The 13,436-nt window shown below is 44.8% G+C and overlaps 1 protein-coding gene across 4 annotated transcripts in view; it reads left to right on the top strand.

Moving 5' to 3' along the window:
* The window catches only part of WDR97 (WD repeat domain 97), a 357,055-nt gene that overhangs the window by 139,759 nt on the left and 203,860 nt on the right, over positions 1-13,436 (top strand). For all 4 annotated transcript variants that reach the window (XM_078686528.1, XM_078686527.1, XM_078686526.1 and 1 more), the window contains 2 exons: positions 3,917-4,041; positions 7,916-7,976. In XM_078686528.1, coding sequence (XP_078542654.1) covers positions 3,917-4,041; positions 7,916-7,976 — 186 coding nt within the window. The remainder of the gene's footprint in view (positions 1-3,916; positions 4,042-7,915; positions 7,977-13,436) is intronic.

Here is a 13,436-nt window from a genome sequence, read left to right as displayed (position 1 = left end):
CTCTGAGAGGTGAAAACGTAGCTTCCTGACTGGTGTGTAATAATATCTCTGTACAAACTTGTAATGAATGATTTTCAATCGACAGCTGGAGGATATGTTAGCCGTGACCGAGCAGCAATACTTCCACTGCTCGTCAGTGAGTTCGACATTTAGTTCAGAGCTCCAGTCAACCCTCGCTTTAGACAGAGCCGGTGGACGCTGCCCACGGATGGCAGCATACAGTTTTGACACCAAGTGCCTGCCATCCGACACCAGCAACACATGCAAAGGCAGAACTGTCCCCGGCTCCTCTGGGAAGCTAGGGAGTATGTCCCGCATACCCTGACGAAGTCTAATATAATAAAACACCTCCATCGGTGTCGGGGAACCAGTCCGAAACATCTGATCTTTGGTACGGAACAACCCATCCTGGAACAAGTCACCCCATGTAGTAAGGTGAATGCGTTTGCACATGGACCGAAACCCATTTTCCAGTAATAGCGATAGCTTCGGGTGGTACGCAAGGGGCATTGCCGGTGAATAGAGCATGGGCGCACCAAGCAGTTTAGTCACTCTCCTCCAAGAGTCAATAGTGCACGTAACAGTGGTAGCAGGCGTCTCGACATCACCTATAAGTCCCATAAGCATGCCCCTGAGCGGGAGTGGATGCACTATCCAATCCTCGGCAGCAACCTGCGGCATAAAGGGGGCGGGGCTAACCCAGTGATATGCGTGCTGCGCCTGAGCACTGAGGTAATACACTTCTAGATCAGGTACATCGAATCCGCCCCTGTCATATGGCTGTGTCAGAACAGTCCAGCTAAGGCGCGGTTGTTTGCCGCCCCAGAAGAGGCGAAGCAGCTCAGTTCGGAGCCTCTTAAAAAAATAGGTTCCCGGATAGTAGGGAATGTTCTGGAATAGGTATAGGAAACGCGGAAGGACGACCATTTTTATCAGGGAGGCTCTGCCTGCCATCGAAAGCGGGAGGGCCAACCAGCGGGTCACATTGTCAGTCAATTGCGAGATAGCCACTCCATAATTCAGCCGAATCGTGTCCTCTTTATTGAGCGAGATCACAATGCCCAAGTATCTCAGGTCAGAGCTACACCACTCTAAGGGGTAGTCTAATGGAAACTGGGCAACTGAGGCCGTGAGGGGGAAGAACTGCGAATTCTGCCAATTAATGTGCACTCCGGATATGCCGCCAAACACTATAAATTCTCTCAGAAGTGGGTTAAGGTGTTGTTGTGGGTGCCGCACATACAGTGGAACATCATCTGCATAAAGGGAAATCCCAATCTGCCGTTGGTTACAGTTAAAGGCGCTGGCCTTATGCAATTGCCTGATCCTGCATGCCAGTGGTTCAATTGCCAAGGCAAAAAGCAGGGGCGACAAGGGGCAGCCCTGTCTGGTCCCTCTCGTGATCGGCATTTGAGCAGAGAGCACCCCATTAATGATGACCCTGGTGACTGGAGAAGTGTAGAGTAGTTTCACCGAAGTGTAGAGTAGTTTCACCCAAGCAATGAATATCTGAGGGAACCCCATTCTGCCCAATATAGCCATGAGATAGCCCCACTCCACCGAATCGAACGCTTTGGTGGCGTCCAGAAACACAGCAGCGACTGGTAGCTCAGGCGCTATGGTGGGTATAAGGGAGAACAGTGTACGAAGGTTATGCGATGTGGCTCGCCCTGGGACAAATCCAGATTGGTCTGGTAGCACCAGGGTATTCATGAGCAGGGACAGCCTAGTCGCCAGCACTTTAGCAAGTATTTTTGCGTCGCAATTTAGCAGTGAGAGGGGTCTATATGCGTCGATATCAACCGGATTCTTCCCTGGTTTCAGAAGTGAGGTTATCGCCACCTCCCTCATTGAGCCCGGCAGTATCCCCACCTCAAGCGACTCTTCGAAGACTTCCTTCAGCACCGGTGCCATGATGTCTATGTAGCACTTGTAGAATTCGTCCGGAAGGCCGTCCAGCCCTGCAGCCTTGCCATTGCTGAGGGACATGATCCCTTCCCTGATCTCATCCAGTTCGAAAGGACATCCCAGGAATGCCCTGTCGCTGTCACTCAGCCAGCATAGCACTATGTCATCTAGGAAGTTCCCGAACTCCACATCGCCTTCCTGCTGTGTGGAATACAACCGTTTGTAGTGCTGCAGGAAGGTGTCCTGGATTCTCTTAGTATCCTGATAGGACCCGCCTTCGCTATCAGTGATTTCTAATATGTGGGTGGCATGGCGCTGGTGTCTCGTGAGCGCCGCGAGTACCTTTCCCGGCCGGTCCCCCTCACAATAGCGCCTAGCCGTCCAGTACTTGCCTCGGAACTTCACCTCTCTGGCAGCTTCCTCCTCAAAGGACGAGAGTTTGGCTCTGAATTCCTCCGCCAGGTCAGGGCAAGGATTTCTGACCATCTCTGCCTCTAGCGCTTTAAGCTCTAATTCAAGTTTAGTCAACGTGCGCACTATGTCCCTGAGTATACCACAGCTCTTAGAAATCGTGACGCCCCTTACGGTCACTTTAAAGGCTTCCCAAATAGTTTCCACCTTATCGACTGACCCCTTATTTCTAGGGAAGAATGCTTCTATTTCCTCACCAAGTTCATGTTTAAAGACAGGGTCAAGTAGGGCAGAGGGGAAGAGCCGCCACGGCGGACGCACTCTGGCATAGCCAGGCATTTCCAACACAGCCAGTACAGGGCAGTGGTCCGAGTAAGTACGAGGTAGATGTTTCACCTGAACGACACCCCCAGCCAGCCCTAATGAGACAAAGCAGTAGTCAATCCTCGCCCATGAGCGTGCGTGCGTCGTGAAATGCGTGCCTTCCCTAGACGCTGGGTGTGTGTGCCTCCAGCTATCTAACAGGCCTGCCTCCGTCAGTATACCTTGAAGAGTGTCCCGAGCTTTCGTGTTGTACTGTCCACTACCATCTGACCTATCTGCCCCGGGATTCAGAGACAGGTTGAAGTCCCCCCCCCAAATTATGTGTGTAGCTTCGATCTCCAATACATGACCCCACAATGTTAGGAAGAAACCGGGTGTGTCAATATTGGGTGCATAACAATTTACAAGCATGATCACATCAGTGCCCAACCTGCCCCAAAGGATCACATACCTCCCCTCAGTGTCCACCCTCGCACCCAACTTTTGGAAGTGCAGCGCTTTATGGATCAGAATAACCCCTCGAGTAAGTGGAATACGAGGAAAACTCCCTCACAGTTGCCCATCTACTTGCAAACTTAGGGGTACTACGTGGGTTTAGGTGGGTTTCCTGAAGCATCGCTATCTGCACATGATGTCTATCCAAATATGGAAGTACATTTCTGCATTTCCTGGGGTCATTAAGGCCTCGAACATTCCAGGACATTATTGAGACGTGACTCAAGGCGACATCACCCATGCTCATCATCGTATTCCTGAAAAAAGCCCAGTTCTGAGAGCATAGTTGAAAAGCTTGGGGCACTCTAGAACTACCTGTTATATGTTAGCATTAGAATTATGACATCTAAATTACTACAATGGTAATGTGCTATAGGTCCTGTGAAAGGAAAGGAAACTTTCCTTTATGGGGGATGTGTGAAATCTGATATCTGTTATCACTTTTTCAAATTTCTTTGTTAGCTAAGGGAAAAAGTTAGGATTTACTTAGGTGTGCATTTATTGTAATCAACAGCTTTATATGTAATGTGTTTGGTAGGCCTAATGAGGCTAATACAGGTAAAATATGTTTGGGCTTTTGTACCCTTTATTTCCTGTAAAATAGCCTTATACTTAATGATTTTTAGACTTGCTGCTGGTCATAGGTTAGTGTTGTCTTAGATTCCCTCCTGGGGGGATCCTTTATCAATGGAGCATATATAATGAACATGACATGCCCGTCCATCTTCATCTGTTCTAGTAACATGACACAAGGCTGTGTTCTCTCTCTCTTGTGTAGTTGGCATGCATTGAGGTCTTTCCCCCAGTTCCTGATCATCCAGTGCCCATCCCTGAGACCATCCTCCAGTCCCTTTCCAAGGACTCCCAGAAGCGGCTCTTGGACCCTCACTCTGCTATTATGAGGTAAGCGGCTGTAGTCATGGTACCCTGGTATAAGTGGGCTAAAGATAGACGGGAGTATGATCCATGCATGCACCGATACTAATCACACACAGAGGTGATGGCACGACCGTTTACTCCGGCATTATGAGGTAAGCACCTTAAATATATGATACCCTGGCTTCATTTACTTCTTGGATACTACATAGGTCTCCATGCCCTCTCTGCCATTAGCAAGGAAGCAGGTTGCATGAATGATATCTAAGCTTAAGTGGGCTAAAGACACCTGGAGTAAGATCTGCTGAGACTTCATTGGGTTATATATAGATGAATATATGAGCATTTACCTCCTGATGTAAGATACACCCACATGGCACTAATCACACATATAGGTGCTTGCATACCCACATACAGTCTGCCACTAGAAGGTACGCTCGCTACATGAATGGTATCCGGGCTTCATTGAGCTATATATCAATGAATAGAAGCGGTGATGCTAATCACACATGGCCCTAATGACTCACCTGTTGATCTAGTTTACTGTGTTCTAAATTCATGATCTCTAACTAGCACACTATGAGTCGTCTGTCCATCAGAATGGAGAACACAGCAATAATCTATGTTTTAAACTTTTTTCGGCTATGTAGAAGAGAGCTCATCCTCAGATGTAGAGGCTTGCTGTATGTAGCAATGTAGGACTAAAACCAGGTGCTAGTGTTTATAAAATAAGTCTTGCAGTCAGGGTCGGATTGGTAACGCGGGCACTTGGGCTGCTTTTTGGGCAGCCTGGGGGGGCCGATTTGGGCGGTTTATGCATTGTTCGATACCGCCAGCAGACCAGTGGGTGCCTGAGTGGTCTTTCTGGAGGCAGATGGGATCCCATTACCTCCCTTTTATGAAGGGGCAGAGGTGTCACTCCCTTTCTCTCCCGGGCCATTAATGTATGCATATTGAGCGGGTTGGGGGCCTGAGCAGAAGTGGCCTCACTTGTTTTCAGGTGTGTTTCCCCAGTGTAAACTAATCCATGCACCCCCCCCCCCTTTTTTTAATGACATTTCGTCGAAGCAGTGTTTTGCAGAAAAGCAATATGCACATATGGGCAACTTTTTTTACCATGCTGGGCTGATTTTGAATCCCAATCCAACCCTGCTTGCAGTGAGTGAAGTAGGTGGCAGGTACCAAAATAGGAAAAACGATAGTTTACACTGCTCAGCCTGTCAGGCCACAATCCTTACTGCCCTGCTCATTCAGCCTTGGCTTCGTAGAAAACTTTGAATTTTGAAACTTAATATTTTTATTAGCTTGAGTGTTAATGTATTAATCCAATTATGCAAACTTTTACCCGTAGGATGTAGCCACATGCTGGATCTGTACTTTGTTTAAAGGAATAGCATTATGCCGCTGTAAATCTACCAAACCACTAGTGTGTGCCTGACTGGTCTACACCAGACACGTTTCTGACCCCCTGAGGTGGGAGCTTTTTGCTCTCGAGGGTCAGAAACGAAGCCCGCTTTGGGTGGAGGTGCTTCACACCTACCCTCAAGCAGGAACAGCATTGAAAGGCAGTGAGCCTAAAAGGCTTACCGTCCTTTGTTATGCTGACCAGGGTCTCTCCAGCCAGTGGAGATGCCTTTTCCCCTGACCAAGCCCAACTTTTAGCGGCAAGATAGGCAGAAAAATGAGTAAGCAAGAGAGGTGTGAGCTGAAGTGACCCCCTCCTTTGAAAACCCGCCATACCGTTTTGGAGAATTCTAGCCAATAGGGTTAGGGGTATGCCACCTCCCTCCCCAGAGGGAGTGGACATACATAGGGTGAAGTCACCCTAGGTAAGTAGCCCATTGGCTACTACCTTCTAACTCCTGTAATGCCCCAAAATTGAGTATTTTGGGGCACCCCTGAACCTTAATCCTCAGACTACTGATGATTCACGAAGAAGAGGAAAAAGAAGAACCATGCAGAAGTGAAGACTGAAGACACCAACTGGCTTATCCCCAACCCTACTGGTATGCCTGCAGATCTCAAAGCCTGTGCTACAGAAGAATGACTTGTCCCACAGCCCAGTGACCTCCAGAACCCTGGGAGGACTGCCTGCCTTCTAAAAAGATGCCTGATCTCCCATTGACAGCAGACATGTCGAGAAGAAAACCAACTTTAAAGACCAAAGATCTGCCTGCATAATCGCGAAACCGACCACCTCAGCACCCGACGCCCATGGTCCGAGTCGAAGAGGCCCACCGGTCTAGCAAAGGTTCCCCAGAGATCCTGAGTAAGAGTCCCTCATGAGCTGATCCCTGACGGACTCAATATCTATCCCTTTAGCCTATGCACGATGACCCCCCCCCCAACCGTGACCACACCGGTAGGCTGATTTCCTATGCCAAAGGACACCCCTGCACCCGGAGCCCCTGGGCCTTGGGGAGATCTTCTGTAGATGTCCCGACGCTCCAACACATCCTAACTTACTTGTGCAGCTGTAGGTTTCTTTTGTTCGGCCTCCTGGCCTGAGCCTGCAGCCTTTTTCAAAGTTTTACATTTTCCATTGGCTTGCATTGGGTGCCCGACGCTGTGTTGGCACTCTGCACCTGGCCGCCCTAGTGCCGCTGAGGGTGTATGTTTGGTGCTGCCTTGAGGCCCCCCTGTGCTTGTCTTAATCACCCTTCTCTGGGTTGCAAAACCATGCTACTTACCTGCAAGTAGTACCCCTTTGATTGCCATTTTCTCCATTGGATAACATTGGCACCACGTCACTGATACTTCACCCAAAAGCTCAATACTGTAAATCATTTGCTTACCTGCTTATTGCTGATTGTGTTTTCTCTTATAGGATAACATTCTACTGATTGAAAAATGCAGTCTCCACTTTTTACATAGAAATCCAAAAAGTATTTTATTGCAACAAAGTATCTTTGGTTCTAAGAAATAAACATGCAAAAAGTAATATTTTTAAAGCAATTGGTCTTAGGTTTAGTCACTGAGTGTGTATAATAATTTCCTGCCTGTGTGAGTACAACAAATGCTCAGCACTGCCCTCTGATAAGCCTAACTGCTTGCGCACACTACCACAAAAGAGAGCATTTGTATTAGCTACTATAGCCTCTGTAAAGCCTCTGGAGATCCACTGGACTCTTTGCACACAATACCTCATTTTGGTTTAGTATATACAGAGCCAGCTCCCTACATTAAGCATAGGTAAGATACTTGTTGGAAGTGAGTTACATAGTTCTGACATACATTAGCACAAATTCGTTTTTTGTCAAGTTCGCCTTCATGTCAAAAATTATTTGTAAATTGATGTGAGGACGTATGTCAACGGCTGGATGTCATTGCCTGACAACACTTATGGATATGTAGGTATGTGTGGACGGACATCTCTTAGTTGAAGTATAGAACCTCCCCCCAAAGATTTAGTGTAGAATTTTTAGCTCACAGTAAGAAAGAAGTGGTGGGTTCTTGAGGCCTCCATTTGAACGAATTGTCGCTGACCTAGTGTTTCTGGGAGGAGCACGGTCTGAGGAATGTATGATAGATGCGTGGCAGACAAGACGGTCCATTGGGTTTCAGTCTCAGTCTCAGGCTCTGTTTACAGGTCAAAGAGCCTAATGGATAAGGCTCTCCTACTTTACCTGCTCATTGCTGTCATGAGGATAGAACTTATATGCCTGTTACAAGCGTTGGCCATGGTATATCCATTATTTGGCACCCTGAGGGGATCTGGTTGATGGGGCAGGAATTGGGAGCTCATCCAAGTATAGATGTTTTGCAAATTCACATCGCTGGTTAGGTCCCCACCTCAAGATGCTAAACTCATTCAAAATGCATCAGTTCTGAAAGCCAGTAAGTTTCTTCTTTGTCTCTTTACACGCTCATTTTGTTCTGTGATTTGACTTCTCATTCACAGGTCTCAGGTCTCTTTGTTGCAGGACATCGAAGAAAAAGAAGTAAACGCAGAGGAGAAAGAGGTAATGATTTAGATATGTTTAGATGTGCAGTGGGATTGTTGGCTTAAGGCGCTCTTATGTACCAGGCAAGAGTGGCTCCACCACTGGAGTCTCCACCTTCCTCCTATCATTCATGCCTCCAGTGCTTGCATACTTGAATAAGCTAGCCCTGTTTACAGGGCACCTCAGAGTATACTTTGTCTCCTGTTTTGCAAGGCTGCATTCAAACAGTGGACCGGTTGTGCTCTGAACTGTGACTTTTGCACCCTCACATATACTCAGTGTAGATTGTCTCTTTTTCAATGGAGAGCTGTAGACAGGGTATATGTGTACTAAAGATCTCTCTGTAATTTGATCTTTTCATATGATGAAAAAGTTAAGGTAATAAAAGGACAAAAGAAAAGACATCAGAAAGGCCAAACAACTTTTTCTGAGTCAGCTATAGAGTGTTTTGTTTAGGTGTTCTTAGTTTGAAGATCTGTCTAGTCAGCGGATTAATGTCCTCTACTTGCATGTTACGTGCCCTTTCCTAGCAGACCACAAACTCATTCCACTGTACGGAAAGCAGCCACTGTGGTATCTACAGTGCAAAGATTTGTAGAGTGATAACATGGAGGGAGGTATGTCCATACTTTTGTCAGACATGCCTGCCTTGACTCTGACTAGAAAGCAGACATTCCGGGAGGTCTGCCATTTTTGAAGAACAAGTAATATATTGATATCTTTTTTTATTTCTAATCGTGTTTTCTTATAATCTGATTTTCCTGCCATCCTTGATTGTAATCCTAAATCTTCATAAACAACTCATCTGCCTTTGAGCAGGACACCAGCATCCTGAATCTAAAGAAGGCAATGGAACCCTTTTCTGCTAGGGGTAGATGAACTTAGCTTCCCACAAAGCTTTGTGAAACTCTTAGGAAGTCTGGCTAACAGACTTATATTGTCTGTTTAGGGTTAGCTACCTAACTGCATCCTTGTTTTGTTTCTTTTCATTTTGGTCTTGGAAAATGTAAAAACAGTATATCTCTGCATTTAGTTTTCAGTTTAACTGTAAATTAACTAGCTACTAGACGGCTACCAAGTAGAGGACCCCGGATATCTTTTGAATTACCTCTACAAATGTAAAATATGGCTCCTTGCCAGTGTTAGGTACCAATAAGTCAGTTTGTCTTGGGGAGCAATCTTAACTTTCTTGAAAATTACATTTATGGAAAATGCAACCAGATGAGGTAGAAGATCCTAGTTACCACGCAAAATTAGCCAACGCTTTCCTAAAAGCATTGTTGAAAACCTTGTGGCGATCTAGAACTGCCCATTAACCATTAGCATTAGTGGGATGTGGCACATATGAATCACTGAACACATACTATATGTAATTTATGCTAATACAGAACTAGTTACCTTTCAAACAGTGACTCCGGTCACAAGGTCAGACCACCATTTGCTTGCTTTCCAACATAAAACAACACAAATCAACTCACCTGAAAATCACCTTATGTGCATCCACCTATCAATCCTGGAACAAACTCAATGTGGAACACTTTGAAACACAACTAACATCCAATGCAAATCCATACACAATAAATTCTGTTAAAAAACTGTATGCTTAGCTTCAGGAAGCTTTTGATATCCTAATACCAATAAAGACAATACTACAGAACAAAAGAAAGCAGTCAGCTTGGAGAAATACAGAGATAAATGAGATAAAACAACACATTAGAAAACTGTAACATGCCTGGCTCAAAACAAACACCAATCAACACAAACTTTGCCTACAGAAACTTAACAGATTATACAAGTCAGCTATCAAAAAAGCTAGGAAAAAATTCTATCCCAACAGAATTCAAAATGCTAAATGTGTGAATGAAGAATTCTATATAATTCTCAATGAGTTTCGTGAAACCAAAGTCCCTAGAAGGAGCTCATCCCATTACTCAAGATTTCACAGACAAACTGTCAAATCATTACATGGCTGAAGCAGACACATTGAATTCATATTTAAAACAAACTCAAAGCACCAGCACGGATGCTTTTCCAAAACAACAATCCAAGAATACTCTAAGCCTGCCTCTCCGTTACTTCCAACACATTTCACACAATGAATTTATGGACCTGATCAAAGCAAGCAGGCCTGCCGGCAGCCCTTCTGACCCCTGTCCACCGGAAACCTTCAAGAGAGAGAATTCTTCTAACAACCTTTGGTGCCACACAAGTAAGAAGAATTGTCAACAATTCTTTAAGCATCTGAATATTTCCAGAAGAACTCAAAAAGTCATGCATATGCCCATTATTGAAGAAAACAAACTTGGACCCGCTGAACCAAACTACAGACCGATTACAAATGAACCTTTCCTGGGCAAACTGATAGAAAGAGCAGCATTCGCCCAGATGTCACAATTCATTGAAGATAATGGCGTACTTTCAGACTTCCAACCAAGATTCTGTCCGGGAAGAGGCACACAATCTGCCCTTGTTGCCATCTGGGATGACCTGAAGAACACAGTTGACCTTCAATGGTTGCTGCACTACTTCTCTTGGACCTCTTGCTGTCTTTGACACAGTTGACAATGACACTCTGATGCAAAGACTCTATGAAGCTGGCATAGAGGTGACTGCTATAGACTAGATCAGATCCTACCTTCACAACAAAACTAATGTCATCCATACCCCTTTTTCTCATCCAAACTGTACTTCACAAAAGCAGGGGTCCCTCAAGCCTCTATCATCTCACCCATGCTTTTCATCATCTACATGAAGTAATTACCGGCACTGATCAATCAATTTCACCTCACGTGCAATAACTATGCAGATGACACACAAATACTCCTTCAACTGGAATGCCCCAATGACATTGGAAACTCACTATTTTTCAGTTTCCCAGAGCCATCTCAAATTGAAGGCTTCCAAAACAGAAATACTACAGTGTGGCGATTGGCGATTGGAAACATTATGACCCGCTTGCTGAGTGGCCTGATGAACTGTGATCACTGCCTAAAAAATCTATGGAAGTGAGAAATCTTGGAATGACCTTGGACTCCAATCTATCAATGAAAGCCCAAGTGGACAAACTAGCAAGATCAAGCTTTGCTACTGTAAAAACTCTGCAACAAACCTTCCACCATCTGGGATTTCCACACAAGGTCCAGGCTACCATCTCTCTTGTCCTGTCCAAACACAATTACGCCAATAGCCTTTACCACAGATCACCTTTAACAACTATGAAAAGACTACAACGGGTCCATAACTACAACGGATTCAGAACACTGCTGCCAGACTACTACTACAAGACCGCATCTCCCATGCCTTGAAAGTCCTGCATTGGTTTCAGGCTGCCAGAAGATTCACGTTCAAGCTGCTTTGTATCACCCACAAAGCGATACATGGTACAAGACCGCTCTTCATCGGAAATAAAATCACCAAACACATTCAACATAGGAACCTCCGCTCTAAAAGGGCATCTCGCCTCAAAATCCCAACGTACAAAATAAAACAATGGGTGGCACATCCTTCTCTGTTCAAGCAGCCAAACTATGAAACTCTTTACCCCAACATAAGATCCATGGATAACCACGTTATCTTCAGGAAACTACCCAAGAATTGGCTCTTCCCCACATAACCACCATACACAAACAGAAATATTCCGCATATCCCTTTTTATATAAGCATTTATTAGGACCATAGATATGTACCTATATATCTGAATTGCTTTGTATGTGTATAGTAATAATGTTTTTAAAAATATAGATATTCGTTAGTTCTGCTTAACAAATGTACATATTCTTGATGGTTACATTATTCTATGTTTAACAGGTATATAAGTGACTGCATAAATAAGTAAATCTTTTATCATAATTATTTATCCACAATTGCTTCACTATTGAATTACAATTTATTTTATAAAGTACAATACTTGAAAGCCAGATTTATTAAATGCATCTTTATTCGACATATACTACCTTCCTTATGCGTATACATATATATATATATATTACCTACTGGCGGTCGCCAGTAGGTATATATAGTTAGGATTTTTTCTCTATGGGTTTTTTGAAAATTCTATGTCTAATAACTTTGGCGTTTGTGGACGGAATTGGCTGAAATTTTCAGGAAAATGGCACATTTTGTTTCTGAGCAGCCCTTGAAAATTTGGGGGGGTTCGTCAAGGGGGGGCCGAGAAAAAAGGGGGGTCCCAAAACGTGTTTTTAACATTGAGTTTTCCATAGGGCGGTTGGCCTCACTTTTAGCCCGAACGGCTGAATGGATTTGCACGAAACTTGCCAAAATTGTAGGGACTGGTAGCCCGATGTGCCTTTTGTAGGTCTCAATATATGTGCTCCAGTGGATTTTGAGAAATTAACGTTTAAAAAAAGATATATATCTGTAACAGCGGACCAGGCAGCGCTCCGGTTCGCGTACTTTACGCGCAACGGAGCTTTGTGAAGCGAAGCTGATTGGTTCTCCGGCGTCTGTCAACATTCCAAAAAGTCCGTAGCGGCCGCCATCTTGTCTCTCGGTAGGATCGAGAGACAAGAGGAGGTCAAAACAAAGGGGGAAATAACTATAAGGGGGCATAGTAGATCCTCGCTGACCCCCTAGGTTTGATGTGGAGGTTTTAAAAGGGCCCCGCGGGGCAAAAAAAAAAAATAATAATAATAATCGAACGGCTGAATGGATTTGCACGAAACTTGGCAAAATATTAGGGACTGGTAGCCCGATGTGCCTTTGCTAGGTCTCAATATATGTGCTCCAGTGGATTTTGAGAAATTAACGTTCAAAAAAAGATATATATCTGTAACAGCGCTCCGCTTCGCGTAACGGAGGTTTGCGAAGCTGATTGGTCATTCTGTCACTGGGCTATAGTTGGGCTACATCTGGCTGATATTTGGGCTACATTTGTTTTTTTGTGTGTCTGGCGGCCATCTTTGGGCTACATTGGGCTACATTGGGCTTCATTGGGCTACATTGGGCTACATTTGGGCTCCAACATATATATAGGCCAATGTAGCCCAATATATATTTTTCAAAGTTAATTTTCGTAAAAACCACTGGAGCATATATCTTGAGACATAGCAAAGGCACATCGGGCTACCAGTCCCTACAATTTTGCCAAGTTTCGTGGAAATCCATTCAGCCGTTCGAGCTAAAAGTGAGTCCAACCGCCCTATGGAAATGAAGGAAATGAATGGGTAATTTGTAATTAGCAAATAGCTAATCGCAAACTAGGAATGGTAAAGAATCGCTATTTATTCCTTAAAGTTCGCTATTTAGGAAATGCAAAAAACTTTGATGATACATATGGCGGTTCATCTCTAACAAGATAAGAAGCATAGGGATACATTTATGATGACTGGCGCATCACCAGGGATGTGTTAGTCATTCTGTGCCGCTGTTCCGTCACCTATGGTGTGCTGCATTTACAATGCGGCGCATCATGGGGCAAAAACAGCACAGATGCGTGATGTATCTGTGCCGTAAAGGTGG

This window comes from Lissotriton helveticus, chromosome 4_1, assembly GCF_964261635.1.
Source record: "Lissotriton helveticus chromosome 4_1, aLisHel1.1, whole genome shotgun sequence".
NCBI lineage: Eukaryota > Metazoa > Chordata > Amphibia > Caudata > Salamandridae > Lissotriton > Lissotriton helveticus.
This window is presented reverse-complemented; position numbering and strand designations above follow the sequence as displayed.